The 20,686-nt window shown below is 32.2% G+C and overlaps 1 protein-coding gene across 1 annotated transcript; it reads left to right on the top strand.

Annotated features, from left to right (window-relative positions):
- Positions 1 to 18,859: 18,859 nt before the first annotated feature.
- LOC120074226 (geranylgeranyl pyrophosphate synthase 7, chloroplastic-like) lies at positions 18,860 to 20,476 on the top strand. Its single transcript, XM_039027280.2, has one exon. It carries the CDS (start codon positions 18,934 to 18,936, stop codon positions 20,056 to 20,058), a length of 1,125 nt encoding a protein of 374 aa, XP_038883208.1. The 5' UTR covers positions 18,860 to 18,933; the 3' UTR covers positions 20,059 to 20,476.
- Positions 20,477 to 20,686: the final 210 nt, after the last annotated feature.

Raw genomic sequence — 20,686 nt, forward strand, 5'->3', positions numbered from 1 at the left:
CAAACTCGAACCTATCAACTCAAACTCAATCTCCCTCGAACACCAGCAACGAGTATCAACTAGATCCTCGAACAATCGGACACTATCACAAGATTACCTTGATATTCTCTGTGTGAGAATCAAGGAGTTGCGGGCTTTGGCTTATTTTGGAAGGAGGGAAGGATTGGAGTAGACGATTCAGTAAGCTATGAACTATCGTATAGAAGAAGAAGTCTATCGTATAGATTTGATACTTGATCGTTTAGATATTCTCAAGTTATCATCTAGTATACTCGATACTATCGTATGGTCTCTCATTTAGTAGTCTTGATAACTTGTTTTCTTGTAAGATTTTGAAATCCAATTTCTTTTTATCTCACAGTTACCATAAAACGGTGTAACCACCCACTAAGGCCGGTTATTGAGAAAAGAAATATCAATTATCATATAATTAATAAATTATAAATAAATACAATAACTAACTTATCATATTATATTTATAACCTATAGGTTTAATATTGCATCATATGCAACATATAAACCATAGTTCTTTGGCATTTAATATAAATCATATTTTTATTAAATTTGATGACTATGAACCTTATTCATAGAATTTATATTTGAATCATATTCAAACACTAGTTCCTCCAATTAAATAATAATGTATCAAATACATCATATCAATAATATCATATATAATTGAATTAATTTAATTATATCATATATAATCAAATTCCCTCTTGTTAATTTGAACATTTCAAACTAACCCAAAAACTGACTCTCAACTTGAATCCATTGAGCTACCAAGGGGACTTTATGGATCTTTAGCTTGAAGCTCCAACGGTATGTGAATGATTGTCTAAACTCTTTAATCACATTATCCACCATCCATTAACTGTCGGGCACTCCACTAAAGACCGACAGCTGCACTCTTCACACTATAGATATATTTTTGTGTTCATTAGATATAACGAATTAACAATATGATGACTCTTCACAAATTGCGCGTAAGTACAGTTGGGACAATTTACCGTTTTGCCAATGTAGTTATATCTAACTCTTTAAGTACTAATGATTCCCCTAATGAACAATAGATCATAGTCCTACTATGACTAACCTCTTCTCAGGCCAAGAGAAGGTGTGGCGCCACATTGTTCAAACCTCAGAATTAGCCTTTAAGGGAGCAATTTATCTACTTACCCTTGCTTTAAGGAAGGTGTGAATTTCATCTTGTGTAGCTATGTTCCCAGCTCCCTTATGAACGACGTATATAATGAGACTAAAAATTTGATACATTATTATTTTGTAGCTTAAACATGTATGCAGAGACATATGGGTGGATCATATTTAAGTGATAACCTAAATGGTCTGTAGTAGATGGATAAGGCTAGATACCTTATCCTGGTGACACTATGAGTATGACCCACTTTGTAGATGTTACAAATGTTGTAAAGTGTTACAAATCATCTGATCCTGATCATTCATGTGGAGACATGTGAGCGGGGATATTCTATACAAAAAAATTTGTATAAGACTGGACCATGAAATGTTTAGTCTCATTATATAACGTCGTTCATAATGGAGACTTACATTTCACGAGGATGACCATAGGTAACATGACCTGAATCCTGAGTGAGTTGTCAACTCCTACCTATGAGAATGGTCCTTTGATTTGTATGGATGAGAGTGGCCAGATCGCCGACTCAACAAGCCTACCATTTTGGGGATTCATCTGATTAAGAAGTTGGGACATAACTACACAAGAAGGAATTCACGTCTTCCCCAATGTCGGGACAAGTAGATAAATTGCTCCCTTAAGGGCTGATTTCGGGGCTTGAACAATGTGGCACCACACCCTCTCATAGCCCGAGAGGGGTTTGATCATAGTTGGACTGTGATTGATTGTTCATTAGAGGGATTAGTGGTACTTAAAGAGTTAGATGTAACTATAAGGGCAAAATGGTAATTTTGGCCCAGTTGTACTTACGAGCAATTTGTGAAGGGTCATCATACTATTTATTGGTTATATCCAATGGACATAGGTATATCTATAATGCGAAAAGTGTAGTTGTCGGTCTTTAGTGGAGTACCCGAAAGTTAATGGATGGTGAATAATTTAATTAAAAAGTTCAATTAATTATTCATGTACCGTTGGAGCTTCAAGCTACAGGTCCATGAGGTCCCATCGGTAGCTTAACGGGATTTAATGAGAATCGGTTTTTGGATTAATTTGAATTGTTCAAATTACTTGAGAGAATTAATTATATATGGTATAATTAATTGATTAATTAATTAATTATATATGGTATAATTATTATAATGTATTTCATACATTTTATTAAGTATTTATGAGAGAAAATAAATATTTGAATTTGATTCAAATGTTAATTATATGAATTGGGTTCATGTAGTTGAATTTAATGTAAATGTGATTCATATTAAAAGCCATTTGTGAGAGAGAATTGAAACTATAGATTATATTGTATTTATTGCAATATAAAAACTATAGGTTATATGTTATATATGATATAACATATAGTTATGTATATATATGTATAATAAATTTGTTATTATATATATATAAGATTTTGTTTTGTTAAAATTATATTATTTTATTTTATTTTTAAATTAAATTAAAGGGAGGGAAATAACTTCCCTCTCCTTAATTCTCTCCACATCACGTATGTGGAAGTTTTTTTTGGTGTTTCCTGACATTCTTCTTTTTCTTCCTGCAAAAGAGAGTGGGTAGACAGATTACATAAGAACAGTTATGTGAGAACAAATTCCCATCTTCCTTCATCTTTTCCTCTCAATTCTCCCTTTCCTCACCAAAATCACCAAAGCACCATACACTCCTTGGTTCTCACCTAAGATTATCGAGGTTGCATTCGTGTTAGTGTCCAGTTGGACATTGATTTTCCCATTTGAAGAAAAGTTCATCAAAAGGTAAGGGTTCCAATAACCCTAATTTTAATTATTCTGTAATTCTTTATATGCATGTTGTATTATTGTATAATTAAATGTATGATCTATTATTCTTCTTCATCTGTAAGACTGAATTCTGATCCGTTGATTCTACTCAAGGACCCTTCATTGGGATCCTTCATTGTTGGGGATGATGCCCTAAACTCTCGTTGGGTCCTGTAGTTTGTAAACACAATTTTGAACAAACGCTTGTGATGTAATACTATATGAGATTTTCTTCACTTTTGTCTATGGAACATTGGATGTTTTAATTTCTTTACCACAAACCAATAAACTAAGATCTCTGGTTGTCGTTTGTAACTTAAGTATGTATGTGGAAACATACAGGTGGATCATGTCTTAAGTGATAACCAAAATAGTCTGTAGTATATGGATATAGGAGGAAAACCTTATCCTAGTAATGCTACGGATGCGGCCCGCTTTGTAGAATAGTTACAAATGTTATGACTTGCTACAGATGGTTTGATCCTGATCATTCATGTGGAGACATGCGAGCGGAGGAGTCCTATACAAAGAAGTTTGTATAAGACTGGACCACAAAGTGTTATAGTCTCGTTATATAACGATGTTCATAACAGAGACTTTACTTCACTAGGATGACCATAAGTAACATGACCTCAATCCTGAGTGAATTGGGAACTTCTGCCTTTTAGGATGATCCTTTGATTTGCATGGCTGCGAGTGGCCAGATCGCCGACTCAAACCGACCACTTTGGGGATTCGTCTGATTTGGGAGCTGGGAACTCAGCTACACAAGATGGAATTCACTTCTTCCCCGAAGCAGGGGTAGGTAGATAGATTGCTCCCTTAAGGGCTGATGCCGAGACTTGAACGATGTGGTGCCACACACTTTCTCATGGCCCGAGAGGTGTCTACACATAGTAGGATTATGTTTTATTATTCATCAGAGGAATCAGTGGTACTTAAGGAGTTAGATGTAACTATAGAAGCAAAATGGTAAATTGGCCCAGTTGTACTTACGAGCATCTGTGAAGGGTTATCATACTGTTGATTGGTTATATCTGATGAACACAGAAATATATCTGTGATGAGAAGAATGCAGCTATCGGTCTTTAGTGGAATGTATGCCAGTTAACGGATGGTGGATCTCGTAGTTAAAGAGTTTAGGTAGCTATTCACATATCGTTGGAGCTTCAAGCCATAGGTCTATAAGGTTCCCTTGGTAGCTCAATGGATTCAAGTTGAGAATAAGTTTTTGGGTCAGTTTGAAGTGTTCAAATTGACAAGAGGGAGTTCGATTATATATGATATGATTGAACTGGTCAATTATATATGATATAGTTGACATAATGTATGAGATACATTATTTGGAGGGAAATGATATAAATATGATTTATATCTAGTGGAGGAGAAAGGGACTATGGTTAATGTATTGCATATGATGTGATTTTAAACCATAGGTTGTAAATATAATAAGATTATATTTATTTTTTAATTTAACAATTATGGGATAATATTGTCGGCTTTTTCTCCGTAATCGATTGAGATAGTGGGAGGTTGCATTCAATTTTCATAACTGAAAGATAAAATCAAAATTGTTTTCATTTTACAGAGAATAAGACATTCCTCATCGAATCGTGTACACTGCCTATTATATAGCAAATCAATAGCATACACGATAGCTTAGTGTTTACTAAACGATCGTATACACGTGCGCGATTTACTAACGATCACATAGGTTTTACTACACGATTATCTAGCTCTTTCCTACACGATCATGCGCCTGAACGTTTACTGAACGATCTTCTATACGATCTCGCCCCTTTTACTAAACGATCGTCTACCTTTACCTAAACGATCAAGCATCGTCTATACAATACACACCCGATATCTCCCCCTTGCTTGGTCGTGGTAAATGATCGTCTCTTCCTCCTTCCCTCTACCAAATTCAACAGAGATCACACCTACTGGATTCTCACTCCGAGAATACTGAGGGTTCTGAGTGGTGGTGTCTTCCCTGCTGCTGTGTTTGTGAGGAGTCCATTCGTGGGTAGACGACAGCGATTTGGTGTATGATTGGTTTAAACGATCTCAGCGAGAGCGAGATTGCAGTCCGTGTGACAAAAGCGAGATTTCAATGAAGAAGGGTTCTTCAACCATTATGTATCTTCTCTCTTGTTGTTGTTAAATTTCAATGCATGCATGTAATTTGTTGTAAATGCATAATTAGTCTATTTGATTGTGAATGCGGTAATTCTGTCATAATGATTTTGGAACGATCTTGCTTCTGTTCAGATGTACTCTTTGATAAGACTTCCTTCATTTAGGACATTCCCAACAGCTTCCATGGCTTTATCAGTGATAATTGAGGCGCTCTCAAAAGTATTAATTTTCTCCTGCACTTTGGCAACTTCAAGTTTTCTTTTTTTTTTATGACCTTCTTTTTCTCATGAGATAAAATCAAAAGTCTTTCAGGCTCAACAATTATATTTTTTAGTCTGGTTTCTAATTCTTTCTACTCCAAAGATAATTGTCTGGCCTGCTCTTGAATAACTTGGTCTTCTTCTTGTAGTTGGCCCATTAAGGTCAAGGCTTCTCTCTAATAGAAGGTTTTCTCACACACTTGGCAATCTTTGTCGGCCAATGTCATCTGGATAGAATATGAAAAATGTACCTAGTCAAAGTTATCTACCCTCCTAAGATAGTTACTCATGAATTCTTGAAGAGGAGCCAGGTTGTTTGAATGAATCTTAGCAATGCCAGAAAATACTTTAGTCACTTTTGGTTTGAGGATCGAAATGTGTTCAAAAAAAGTACAAGCAATCTTATCATGAATATCCTCCCATATAGATAAATGGGCTATCTGATAGAAGTTTGAAACCCTCACTTCGCCAGAATATAAAGATGGTTCATGGTATGTAGTGATTGGTTTCCTGTTAGTATATTGGGGTGGCTCAGAAATCTTGAAGAGACCGGGAAAGGGTAGGGCTTTCTCCATTAAAAGCACTTTGGAGCAGTCGTCTTCTTTGGTTTGAAGGTTCAAACTTCCACGCTATCACCACATATTTTCCTCTTGTCACGTCGAATATCTTCAGAATGGCAGGAGGCCATGAGGATTGTTTGGTTGGTTCAATTACCGGTGCTTCAGAAGTACTAACCTTCTCAATTGCTGAATCCAAAGCAAAAGGTCCCATTAAATATTCATTGCTATGTTGCTCCGCAAGCTCTTGAAAATGATTACTTAAGGGTGACTACACAAATAAATAAATAAATAATCCACTAAAGAGAAGAATAAAAATATATATAGAGAGAAGAGATATGAACTATGAGTATAGCGATGCTAGGATCTACCGAAGCACTTTGAACTCCTTAAAAAAAGTCATCAACGAATATTTTTTCCTTCTTTGAGGATCTTTTCCAATGATGATCACTTGTGCTACTATGACTCTCTTCTCTGTGAGCTGTAACATCTTTCTGAAGATTGGGAGCTGATGTTTCAATTAACTAAATCTATTTACCACCTAAATTACTCCCTTTGTTCTTAGGTAGCTTATGTTGCGATGAAGTAAGAATAGCATTACTTATTAAATGATGTATATTGTCCTCAAAATAAGTCTCATGCTTTGTTAGCCACCAATTTATGTATCTTGGTGTAATATGATTTCATGGCTCCAGCGTACGGGCTGGCAGGAATACTTGAGATAATGTCTTACATCTCGTGCATACTCTCCAGTAATAAAAACACATTTTTTTTGTGTGATGGTAGGTGGTATTCCACTATATCATTAGGAATATCATGGTAAAAGCCAAATTGTTGAATAGATTGATAAGGACTATACGATTCTATAGTCCAAACATTCCCACATTGAGACGATAGATAACATGATCACATACTGGAGAAATAGTAAGACTTTTAGAAATGATGAATTTCGGCCATCAGTCATGCATTCATGCCTACTCCTGTTCTGAATATTCACGTGTCATTGAATATTTGCATCTCTGGGGATCAATTCTTGTGCCTCATACTTTCGAAAGTAGATTGAGCTACCTTTTCCAAAAAAGTTGGCCACGTGTTAAAATAATGGGCTAGCCAACTGTGGACATAATGCATGGGAAAGTGAAAGTCCATGTGTCCAATTGGGCTTGAAGCTTCTGTTATCAGCCCTAGTTCGTGATATACATTGGCTAAAATTGGAACAACAACAGTCCTGTTAGCCATTAGGTGAAGATAGCCTTCTTTTTACAGAAACACAAAAAGGCACAACTAACAGGATAAGAAAGAAGCCAAATATGTTTTATCCTTCAAGTTCTCTTTTATCCTGAATTCTGCAGATAACATATTTTTCCTACTCACCATTCTCGAGACTCTTGTAGCTAGCGACTCTTTTAGACCGGGAGCTAATGGTCACTAGGGAATCATTCTTAGAAGGTGTCGTATGATTGTGTCTCTACAAGCACACTATTGAATAATACGCCTAGAAAAGATGTTTACATGTCTTTAGAAGATATCTCTTCTTGTCTCAATAGCCCGTTAACTCTTTAAAGGAAGAAAGCACCTCCTCATAAAAACGCCCCTTGATTGGAAGGCCCTCAAAGAGTGTTAGTTGAAGGACACCAAGCTTAGCAAAAGGCTCGAACTACATGACTATTACGATCATATGTGTACAAAGAAGCCATCGTCGTGCCAAATAAACAGACATCATAAAGGAATCGCTCGTTTCAGTCGACTACGACCTCAAGCCACTCCTAGTAGCAATCAATAAAGCTAAATTCCCTATGGAGCTTCACTATGGCATTCCAGCGAGTATGGCCCTCAATTATACAATGTTCGAGAGTTAATACTTGGTCGTAATTAAGGGTCTCATCATGAATAGATGATTGTAAGATACACACGTTTTCTCCTTGAGTCAAAGGCACTCCTATTGATAATTTAGGAAGAATCATGTTGTCTAAACTTGGCTAACGATCTACAAAGGGGCCAAAATTTATTCTCTCCCTCTCACCGGGTGATGGCCACTAAGTCAACTTCGGATGAAAAAAAGAATGGAGAAACAGAGATAAAAATAAAATAAAATAGAGGCAGAGGTAAAAGAAGAAATTAACGAAAGCTTGGAATGCAGAAATGAAACAAAAAAGGTAGAGAAAGTGAGTGAAGAAATTTCCTAAAAAAAAAAAAAAAGTAGCAACCAAAAAGGTTGCTGTAGAAGAAGGAAGTTTAAAAAAAAAATGCATCTACAGAGTCCTCAAAGTGTTTAGTATAAAATTGAAAGCATCAACATGTCGACTTGGAATGAGTTTCGAATTTTGGAAGGGGTGGCTTCGTACAATTTATAGAGCCAACATTCTATAATTCTTATCCTTTCATATTCTGATTTTGGATTCAAAATTGGGGAAAAATCTTAATTTTGATTTAAATTAGATTTTTTAAAAAAAAACCTAATTTAAATTGGGGGTTAAAATCTATTCAGTTCTAAATCCAAATTTGAAAGCCGTGGGATTTGTTTCAAAAGTAGTTGGTAGACCAGTTCAAGGTGAGATGATATTCCAATGTCATTTGAAATCAAGTTGCTGTGTAAATTTCTATTCAAAATTTCATTCCAAATTCAAATTGGTTCTTTATCTTGTGCCAAAATCTTTTTATATTCAAATTTTGATTATCATCAAACGATAAAGTTTCACATATCTCAAGACTCAAATGCTATCTTCATTTCAAATTGAGCTTACCATTTTCCAAATTTTGTGATAAAGTCTCGGTCAAATTAAAATTGGGTCATATTCCCTTTGAGTTCTTATTCGGACTCACCAATGTCCTGCCACATTTTGCACTCTTATGAACCATGCATAGCACTGAATAGGGGGCCGCCAAATACACCAGCTACACCTAACATGTGGAATGGGTGCATAAGGATGTTGTGCTCAACCTGGAATACAATCATGAAGTTGAAAGTACCAAGGATTCTTAGAGGCATACCGTCAGAAAAGCTTCCTTGACCAATTGGGTAGATCAATAAAACAGCCATTCGATTTGTTGTGGATTGGATGATGGAAAAACCAGCAAGCCGCTTTACCGAGTTTACGAGGTAAGGGGCGCACTGAACTGTAATTGTGAAAAGGTTGGAAGATCTACTAATATCTATCCAAGGGTAAACGAAACGTTCGGATAAAAAAAGATTTATCTTAAATTCAAATCTTTCAACTTTAGAATTTTATCTCATTGACAACTTAAGTTTTAGATAAGACCTTTAAATTCATTTTAAATTAAAATTTGGTCATAAGCCAAATTTTATCCCAAGTAAAATTGAAGGGAATTCAAATTTTATCTCCAAATTTTATTCTAAATTTAACTCAAACAACTTGTGTAGAAGTTCAGTTATGCTTCATATATAAATCTCAAACTAGGTAGAACAAAAACTCTTACTGAAATTCAAATTAAAATTTTATGTTAAAAAAGGCCCAAAATTCATGTTTTGATGAGTTGACATAAAAATGTGTGTCAATTATCAAAAAAATCAAGTCAAGCCTCGATAACAAATTCATAGTTTGATTAAAGGGACACATCAAACGGAGTTAAAGTCAAGAGCATATAAATTACATTTTGATTTCAACTTTTATCTTTTTCAAGATTTATCCACCCTTATACGTGTATAAATAATGAAAATAGGACTTTTGTTAAATGAGAAATTTTAAACCAATCACAAATGCTCACGTCATTTACCAAATTAATGATGAAATTTCAAGTAATTAAATTTGGACTAATTAAAAGTTGATGTGTCCCAAGTTGATTTTGAAGTCATAAATTGGTAAATCCCAATGATATCATATGTTTTCATTTTGATCGTTAGGTTAAATTAATTATTTTGGTCTAATTAAATATTAAAGTTTGGGCTAAAATTAAACTGGACCTAAGAATATGCTTAATTTGACCAAAATGTCAAAGTCCTAAATCCAATTAATTGGGCCCAAGGGTCAGGTCCATGGAATAACCAAGTTCAAACCTACAAAACCCAACTGAGAGCTCTATAAATAGAGAGTTTTTTTCATTTGTGAATGTTAGTAATTCTACGTTTTATAAAGGTTAGAGAGAATCCTCAACATTCAGAAAACTCAATGACTCCTAAAGACTGAACTACTCATTAAAGCTCAAGTTCTTAAGATATAAAGATTCTTCCAAGACACATCATGTGCTCCACTTCTCCAAGTCAAGCATACACATCAACTAAGAGAGAATTAGAAGATCAGATACTAGAGATCGAATCACATCGCATCAAATCAACACAAATACAAGTTCATCTCCACAAAACAAGTTTATCCGGAAACCTCGTGTGAACACTCGCGTTAGAAAATTCATTAATCAAATGTATGCCTTTTACTTAATTGTAAAATATAAGTTTTTGTACAAAATTGAGAGAAAACGACATTGTTGAAGCTAGATTTTTGTTAGAATTCGTGAGTTTTGTTGTTCATCATCAACTCCAGATCTTAATCGTTGTTGTGTCATGAAAGATCTGCTACCTTGAAAACAAAAATCGATGCGATCTTGATGTTAAATCGCAATTGTCGATTGTTCTCCAAGGTTTACACGATCTCCAATCTCAAACGTGCACTCATCGAAGAAAGGAATGAAATCAAAGAAATACTTGCTCAGACAAAATCAAAGAGATGAAAATAGAGAAGAAAAGAAATCTACATCCTCAATTTATAGGAAACATTTTAGATATAAAATTAATTCTAAATTTGTAATGGTCAAACATATTAAAACAATTGTAACCATCAAATGCTTACAAACCATCAAAACACTTTTTTTTCAATTGTAACATTAAAAAATGATTTGTAGAAGTCATTACAATGACAAGTCATTTTAACAAGTTTTACTCGCTAATTTATGTAGAAGTTAACGTACTAATCAAATGAGTGGGTTTACCTAGATTTTTACATTATTTTCATGTTAATTGCAACTTTGAGTTGTGGGTTATGTTTCCTTTAAAGCCCAAACCCATCTTGGCCCATGAGACTATAACTACTTTTTTTAGAGGAGAATTTGGCAATGGATGACTAAAAGGGGTGGTACGTTTTCCTACACGTATAAAATTAGATTTCTTTCGGGAAAAAAATTGCTTTTGATTTCAATCACAATTTTCATCTCGTTCCAAGTTTTAAAATTTTATTATGTTTACCATTAGTTCTGACCATTTTTTTTTAAGAAATCAAATTAAGTGTTGTTTGAAGTTTACCTAATTTTGTGAATGTGAAAAAATATATATATTTTTTTTTTATTTTTATGTTTTTACCATGTACAAAAAGAGATACATAAGATTAGATGTCACCTAATCGTTGTTTATTATTTTTTTCAAAAGGTTAGATTTTTACATTTTTTTTTTAAATTTAGTCTTCATTCTGTTTTTAAGTTTCAAAATTTTAAGTTTTTTTCTCTAAATTTCAACTAATATTCACTTTTGAATTTTGGTGTTTGAAATTTTCAAGTCAATTTTAAAAGTGATGAAAAAATAGTGATAACTAGTTAAATTAAGTAATTTAAATTAGTTTATTAAATTCAGAGTGAGTAATTAGTTTGATAACCATTTGAGTTTTTGTTTGTAGTTTTTGAAAATTATGACTATAGACATCGTTTTTATCTCTAAATTTTTTGCTTTGCTTTCTACTTTTTACCAATGTTTTAAACAATCAAGCCAAGTTTTGAAGATTAGAAAGAAAATTGTTAAAACTTGTTTTAATTTTTAGAAATTGGCTAAGACTTACTTAAGAAAAACGTAAAACATTATAAGAAACTAAGAAGAATTATGTCTAATTTTCAAAAATAAAAAACAAAAAATGAATAGTTACTATATAGAACCTTAGGATGTGTTTGAATTAACTTAGTGTTTAATTTTGAAAATAAGTTATTTTTTAAAAAATTTAGAGTGTTTAACAACCATTTAAAATAGCTTTTAAAACACTTTCAATGTTTATTTTAAATAATTTTTTATCAAAATAATTTAAATAACAATTACTTTTTTTTTTTTTCTAAAAAAACACCAATTTTCTAGTCAATCTAAACAAACATTAATAGAAAAACAGGCGAGTAGTTAATCAATATTGTATGTTTCACTTTAGGGCTCACACGGTTCCATCCATCACACATTTTCTTTCACACCTTTTCATTACTTTGTTTGATAATTCTCATTTATCTCTTTCTCTCTCTCTTTTTTTTTCTGAATAGATAATATTATTATACAACAACAAAAGGGATCCCACAGCCCGGGATCAAGGCATCAAGGTAAAAAGAACACCTACAAAGACGTACAGTGGCGAAAAACAAAACCAAAAAAAGGACAAAATGAACAAATAACAAAACATCCAAAAGAACAAAAACTGTCCCACAATCCGCGGACCTCAAAAACTGGACATACAGAAGTAAAGGATCCAAACAAAGAACAAAGAAATTAGACAAACTAGATAAGTCCATGAAGATCAATCTGCCACGAAGCAACACACGCACGAACCATAGAGATAATAAGCTAAAATACAGTAGACGCCAATCTCGGCTGACCGCTGTGTAACTGATTGTTCCTCTTCTACCAAATATAGTAAATCGACGCACACCAGAAGACTTTAAATAACTTACTCCTCACACCCTTACCAGATCCCACCCGACACACCCAACTTAACTCCACATCCCACCCAGCAACACGATGAGACGAACCCAACAAGCGCATCAAACCCTCCCAAATTTCACGCCCAAATACATGGTCAAAGAACAGACGATTCCTTGACTCTACCTCACCCAAACAGACATTATCCACCGACTGATCTCATATCCTCAACCAATCCCGAGTGCCCAACCTATCTTTCACCACTAACCAGACACAAAATGAATGCCTTGGAATATTACCCCCAGAACAAACCAAACAAGGCTAAACCACTCTAAGACCACCCCCTTGCACTGGCAACAGTGAAATGATCATTACAACTTGGAACCCAAACCCAACTATCCTCCTTACTCCCACAAATCACACAATTTCCAAGATAACAAAGGCCAATACCAACAACCATCATCATATAAGAAATCTGAGAGTCTAGCCTCACGATAACTCGCAGAATCATAGACCACCCCCTTCCCATAATTCTCCATGATAGACCCTATAGGCAACCACGAATCCCGCTAAGCAAAACATCTCCTCCCATTACTAACATGCATCGTGACCAACGACTTAAGCCTATCCCGACAATGTAATATCGCCCTCAGACACCACGACCGTCCTAACTCAGAGCGAATTGCCCATAGAGATCGCCCCCGGAGCACATACACCTCCAGCCAAGCAACTCAAAAAGACCCAACCGCACCAGAAATAACCATAACAGTTTCAAAATAGCTGCCACATTCCAAGAAGATATGTAGTGTATACCCAAACCCCCTTCAGATTTTAGCAAACAAACCTCATCTCAAGCAACACGCATACCCTCTCTACCATCAGCCCGCCCATGCCACAAGTATGCCCGTACAATACGATCCACCTTCTGACCAACAGAAATATGCAATACAAAAACACTAGACAAGTAAACCTGAAAATTCTGCAACATTGACCGGACTAACTGCATGCGCCATGCAAAAGAGAGAGATCTCGCAGTAATCTTCTGATTCAACAAGGCACAAACTTGATGTATTACTTTTCTTAAGTTCGAACGTTCAAATCTCCAATATTTTACCTACTTATTATACTAAACAAATAGAAATAAATTAAGGACTTAAGAGAAGAAGAAGAAGGAAAAAAAAAAGTAGTCAACAAATGAGGTATAAAGATTCAAATATCTGATCTCTCGACAGAGTGATATGTTTTAACCAATTGAACTATATTCAATTCGACAAAAAATATTGATTTTAAAGATTGCGTAAAGACCGACTTTTTAAGTTTGAAGAGATTTCGTGAGATTTGTTCATTTGGAAAACATGCATCGGTATGAAGAGGTTGACAATGAGCAAGTCCGATTAATGAAAGTGGAAACACAAAGCAGCCATAATTTTATATATCTTCCGTGCATTTATAATTATCACACTAATCAAAGTTTCTTAGCTTTTTCATGTTTCATCACTGTTTTATTGTTCAATTAATAGAGATGTTTGGGCTCTAACTTCACGTGGGAGAGGTATTTGGGACTTTAATTTGTAATTTTTTTTTTTTACATTATGTTATATTTATTAATATATTGGGTCTAATATCTGTATTTGTAACTTTTCCTATTTATTATGTATTTTAGAAGTAAGAAAATGAAAAAATAATAGGAAAATTATTTTAAAGGTAAAACTGTTGAAAATATTTACTACATGTAGCAAAATTTTAGAACTATTAATGATAAACGCTGATGGACATTAATAAACTTCTATCCGTGTCTATCAATATCACCAATACAATAACAATTTTATCCGTGTCTATTAATAAACTCTATCAGTGTCTATCATTGACAATTTTAAATTTTTACTATATTTTGTAAATATTTTGGTTTATTTTTTTATATTTAAAAACAATCCAAAATAATACTTTAATTTACGTTTTCCTTGAATATGAAACAGTGACGTCGTTTTTATTGTTTCTAAAATTATAAACAAGAAATTAGAAACCTTAGTTTTCATTTTTAGAAACTAGAAACCATATACAATAACATTATCAAGTGTGCCCTAATTTCAATTATACACTTATTTTTAACTAATTTCATGGCATTTCTGAATTTTAAGTCAAGCATTTTTCGTTGATAAACAAAAACCAAATTGGGAGGAATAAATAAAAACAAAAATTGGTAAATTAGTCCAATTTGGTAAATTTTTTTTTTTTTTTTTTTGGAAATTAATACTTGTTTTCGCCTGAATTGAATACATTCTAACATTTTTTTTCTTTGAAAAAATACTTGAATTCTTAGTCAAATACTAAAACAAAAATAAAATTTTGAAAACTATTTTTTTTCTTTTTTATTTTTTAAAATTTGGTTTGTTTTTAAAAAATTTATCGATAAAAAGTGAATAACAAAATAAAGAATTTGATAGATAAAAATAGTATTTATAAACTTAATTTAAAAAATCTAATAGTAATCAAACAAGAAATAACGATTAAATAGAAATCTAAAAAACAATTGAAACTATTTCAAATTTGGCAAGTAGATAGACATGATGTTTCTTTTGTTTTTATGTTCTTTTGTTTTGTTTTGTTTTTTTTTTTTGTTTTTTTTTTTTTTTTTGGAAAAAGGATGGGCATGATGTTGAATTTACTTACGTTAGTCCCAAGTCTTCGTTTGCGTGTGTTTTTAGTTTTTTTTTTTCTAATTTTTTAAGTTAGACAAATATCAATTTATATTTATGAAGTTTAGTGGTTATATTAATTTAAATCTTAAATTAATAATTGTTTCAATTTAAATCCTAAATTTTAGGGATTGTATCAATTTAATCCCCAATTATATCAAATCTTGAATTTTCATAAGTATGTCATTTTAATCTTTTAAATTTCATAAGTATATCAATTCAAATTTTTAAAACCTTTCATAAATGTATCTAAACAAAACATAATGAAAGGTTTAAATTGATACATTCATAAACGCTCAGCATTTAAATTGATACAATTATTAATTTTGAGTTTAAATTGACACACCTATAAAAGTTTAGAGTTTAAACTAATATAACAATTATTTTAAGATTTAAATTGATACAACTTAAAATCTAAGAGTATACATTGATATTGATATTTATAAAAAGTATTATCATACAACTCCTAAATTTTATGAAATAGTTTTAATTAGTCGTTAGTATATACCGGTCTTTCCCGTTACAACTTTTTATAATAATAATAATAATAATAATTTTTTTAAAAGAATATTTTCTAATTAATTTTATGACAATCATGTACTAAAAGTTTACCCAATTATGACTAAGAATGTCATATTTCATTTATAGAGATTATTATTATTATTTGTATTTAATGATGAGCAATTTTTAGGTGTATTTCAAATTGTATCTATTCATCTCTATACATCTCATGTTCATCACATATAAATAAAAATAATTTAATTATATTTTTTAAAAAAATAAAATAAATAATAATTAAATAATATGATAAAATAATAAAAATAGGTGTAGCTTAAAATTACCTAAAGTGATTAAGTGAAATTTTTATAAACTTAAAATAAATGAAACGAAAAATCCAAAACGCCAAAAAGGAGATGCCAATTTAGGTAATAAGTTTACAAAATCCAAAATTCTATGCTTTGGCATCTCTTCGTTGGGCACTGCAAACGATGCTCTTATCCATTCTTTTCTTCTTTTTTTTTTTTCCCTTTTTTTCCTTTTTATTAAGTTAAAAAATATTGTTATCTAGGAAAATATCGAAATATCAATTTTATAAAAATGTCTATAGAAACATTGATAAATTGTTAGCCTAGATATTTTTTAAAAGAAATCATAAATGAAAAAAATATGTAACTTAATAAACATATTTATTATTTACTTTATATTTACATAGTAATATAGTATGCTAATTAGTTTTTTTTTTTTTTGATTTCGTAGATTTTTTAACGATATAATAAAAATGTCGATTCATCTTTCATATGAATGTTGAATTTTTGAAAATATGAAAATATAACATGTCAACGAAACTTTAATATCATGTTGGTAATTATAATTACGTACTTTATTTTAACTTATTATCTTTTATGATTATAGATTATCTCACTAAAAATGATTCAATTATTATAATTATTATAGATTTTAGAAAAATTTTAAACGTGTTAATTAATTTAAGCTTAACACAATTGGTTAAAATATATGTCATCAATCAAACATTCGGTATATTATTGATTTTTTTAAAAAAAAAAAAACGTAATTTTTATATTGAAATATAAAAAGAACAAATTACAAGATAACAATATAATATTAGCAGAGTTGATCTTTTTACAAATTGGACATGTTAGAAAATAATTTAATATCTATAGAACTTTTCTTTTCATCTCCCAAAAAGGCCATTCGGAGTCGAGGATAGTTATAGATTTTTTCTTTTACTTTTCTTTTTTAATTTAATGATATGTAGTACTCAGGAAAAAAAAAATTAATGATATATAACATAAGAGATTTGAAATCCAGATCTCTTGATCGATGACGTATGATTTACCAATTAAGTCAGGTTCAAATTAGTCACATCATTTTTTTTTTTTTAAAACGGGTTTTAAATGTTTTTTTTTTTTTGTCCTATATTCCATTTCTTTTTATTTTAAGTTTATGCAATCTATGAAATTCAAAGCATGACCATTAAATCTTCAACTCGACTGGTAAGATAAATATCATCAGTTAATAGGTCAAAGATATGAATCTCCTTACTTTCTAATGTCATGATTGAACAAATCAAAGAAAAAAAAAAGGTTTATAAGCTTATTAAGTTTGTAAAAGAAATTACAATTTTAATTTTTAAACTTTTTTAATAATATTTAATAGGTCTCTAAATTTTAACAAATGTCTAATATGTAGTTAAATTTTATTATCGTGATTAATAGGTCTTCAAGATTTAAAATTATCTAGTAATTCTTCTCAATTTAAATTGTGTATTGAAGTTTTTGTCCTATTGAATAAATTTGAAAATTCTAAGAATTTTGTATCCAGTAGAAGATTGATCTTCTGTTTTATGTTTAGTAGGTTTGTTAATTTTTAAAAGAAAAATGTTTATTTATATCCATAAGCTTTAGATGATTGTATCAATAAAAATGGTGAACTTTCATATTTATACCATTCATTATATTCTTCTGAGATAAACGTACTTATAATTTTATTAATTAAACTTTCATACAAATCAATTTGGACTCTCAATTAAGATTACCTTAGAAAGTTGTCTATGAATCAATTCTAATTGTCCATTTTATTTGCAATTTTCAAAGGCAACCTTAATAAATAGTACTATACATTGATTCACTTCTAATAATTTGGAAGTTTAATTGGAACAATCATAAGTATCTAATGATATTTTTCAAATGAAAGATAAGTGACATTGTAAATTGATACACTCATGAAAATTTATGGTTTAAATTGATGTAATCTTAAAATTTAAAGGTATATATTGATATTCTTCCTTTTTAAGAATATCGAGTGTGACAAACTTTTGCTAATTTATAAAAATGTCAATAAATTTAAAATAATGATATTAAAAAAATTGTTAAATGTTAAATTTTGACAAAGACGTTTATAATTTTGAGATTAAAATTGGTAGTTGAATATAACGAGAGATGTTCATGGGCGGGCCCGAAGATGGCTTCTCCCCTCCCCATTTATTTTTCATCTCGGTCAAATTTCGCAAAGGGATCGAGGCGGGGATTTTCGATCGAAAATTCGCATGGATCAAATTCTCTATAGAAAAATTTTTCTGTTTGATTTTTTTAAAAGAAATAATTAACATAAATCACTATTATGAAAATATTTTAATTAAATGGTTAATTTTTATATGATTAGTTTCACATGGACAATTAAATGGACAATCATATAATTTTTTATTTTTTATTTTTGAATATTAAATCTACAAAGTTTCTTACTTTATTATCTACTTTTTTTACCTATATTTTAAAAAATCAATTCAAATTTTGAAGACTAAAAAAAAGCAGCAAGCAAACTATTTTCAAAATCAAATAGTTGCCGGGAACTATATATATATATTTTGCAAGATTTGATTTTAATTTGGAAAACATTCCTAAACAGTGAAATATATAAACCAATAAATTAGAGTAATAATCATAGACTTAATTTAAAAAAAAACAAAACAAAACAAAACAAAGGGTTACTATCAAACAACACCAAAATTTAATTAAAATATATATATATATATATATATATATATATATATATATATTTTCAAAAAAAGGACCATAGTTGGGAACATGATGTCTGAATGTTTGCAGATCCAGATTCCCTATATAAACTGAACTCTCTTCTGCACTGTTTCATAGTCTCTATCTCTCTGAAGAAAAAAAAAGTTAGAAATAAAAAGGATAAAGATGAGCTGCTCTGTTAATTTTGCAAACCCATTGATTCAGAGCTCCTCTGTTTTCAACAATTCTCACAAACTCAAACCCAATTCCTTTTTTGTTCTTCATCCATTAAACTCCCCTTCTTCTGTTTCTTCCAAATTCATTAAGAATCCTTTCTCTCACCGCCCTTTATCGGCGGTGTTAACCGGAGAACAAACCGATCTCCAGTCAGAAGTTGGAAAAAATGACCAAAAAGCCCCCATCCGTTTCAGAGACTACATGCTTCAGAAGGCTAATTTGGTCAATCAAGCTCTCAACGACGCCGTTTTACTGCGGGACCCACTCAAGATTCACGAGGCCATGCGTTACTCTCTTCTCGCCGGCGGAAAACGGGTCCGGCCAGTGCTCTGTCTCGCTGCATGCGATCTCGTCGGCGGTTCTGAGTCCGCCGCCATACCGGCCGCCTGTTCCATCGAAATGATCCACACCATGTCGTTGATCCACGACGACCTTCCATGCATGGACAACGACGACCTCCGGCGAGGTAGGCCGACGAACCACCGTATCTTCGGCGAGGATGTGGCGGTGCTTGCTGGAGACGCGCTTCTATCTTTCGCTTTTGAGCATTTGGCGGCGGCAGCGACGGCGGCGGAGGTGTCGCCGGAGAGAGTGGTGCGTGCAATTGGGGAATTAGCGAAGGCCACCGGAACGGGAGGGTTGGTGGCAGGGCAAGTGGTGGATATAGACTCGGAGGGAGCAAACGACGTCGGATTGGAACTTCTTGAGTTCATCCACGTGCATAAGACGGCGGCGCTTCTGGAAGCAGCCGCCGTCATCGGAGCAATCGTGGGCGGCGGAAGCGAGGAGGAGGTGGAAAAGCTGAGGAAATTCGCCCGACGTGTCGGACTACTGTTCCAAGTGGTGGACGACATTCTGGATGTGACGAAGTCGACGGAGGAATTAGGGAAAACCGCCGGAAAAGATGTGGCGGCGGAGAAAGCGACGTATCCGAAATTAATGGGAATTGAAAAATCAAAAGAATTTGCAGAAAATTTGAGGAAAGAAGCCGTAGAGACGTTGGCCGGATTTGATCCGGTGAAGGCGGTGCCGTTAATTGCATTGACGAATTACATAGCCTATAGGCAAAAGTAAGCAAAAAATTGGAGAAATTATTCGACGAGCACGCTGATAATCTTGCATCGTTGGGTGTGAAAAAAGAGAACTACGAAATATTTTAGACTTACATTCGTGGATCATTAAAGACTACAAATTTTCGAATTCACATCCGACGATAATTATTGAATCTCGTTGAATAATATAAATAATATTTCGAATAATATTTCAAATTAAAAGTTTGGTAAGTTGATGGCACATTTGTTGGATTTGTTGTAGTATGGGTCGTTTTTAGGGGTTTCATTTTAGAGATTGAAAAAAAAATGTGATTTCATTTTCATGTATGTTTTCATGTGCAGTGTATCTTAATTGTTTTTCTTTTTGTTGTCAGAACTTGAATCATACTGACTTTTATTTTTTGAACTATGTTATTAATAATATTTTTCATTTTCTTTTTTTTCTTTTCTTATGATTTTATTGGAGTGAATAAAGTTCTCGAGAAAATTTAAGTTTTCACCTTCTAAAACTAGTACGTTTTTTGAAAATTGTTAAATTATTTTTTTCGGACGAGATCGACCACTGAAATCTAGTTAAAAAATTAACTTTTTCTAAGTAAACGATTGTTTTGAATATTCTCGATACATCTCGACAGATTACAGAGGGACTT

Source organism: Benincasa hispida, chromosome 3, assembly GCF_027475165.1.
Source record: "Benincasa hispida cultivar pf3 chromosome 3, pf3_genome.v1.1, whole genome shotgun sequence".
In the NCBI taxonomy this organism is placed as follows: Eukaryota; Viridiplantae; Streptophyta; class Magnoliopsida; order Cucurbitales; family Cucurbitaceae; genus Benincasa; species Benincasa hispida.

What these genes read in the sequence shown, in the direction of transcription:
- LOC120074226 (XM_039027280.2), top strand. Translation starts at nt 18,934, where the DNA reads ATGAGCTGCTCTGTTAATTTTGCAAACCCATTGATTCAGAGCTCCTCT.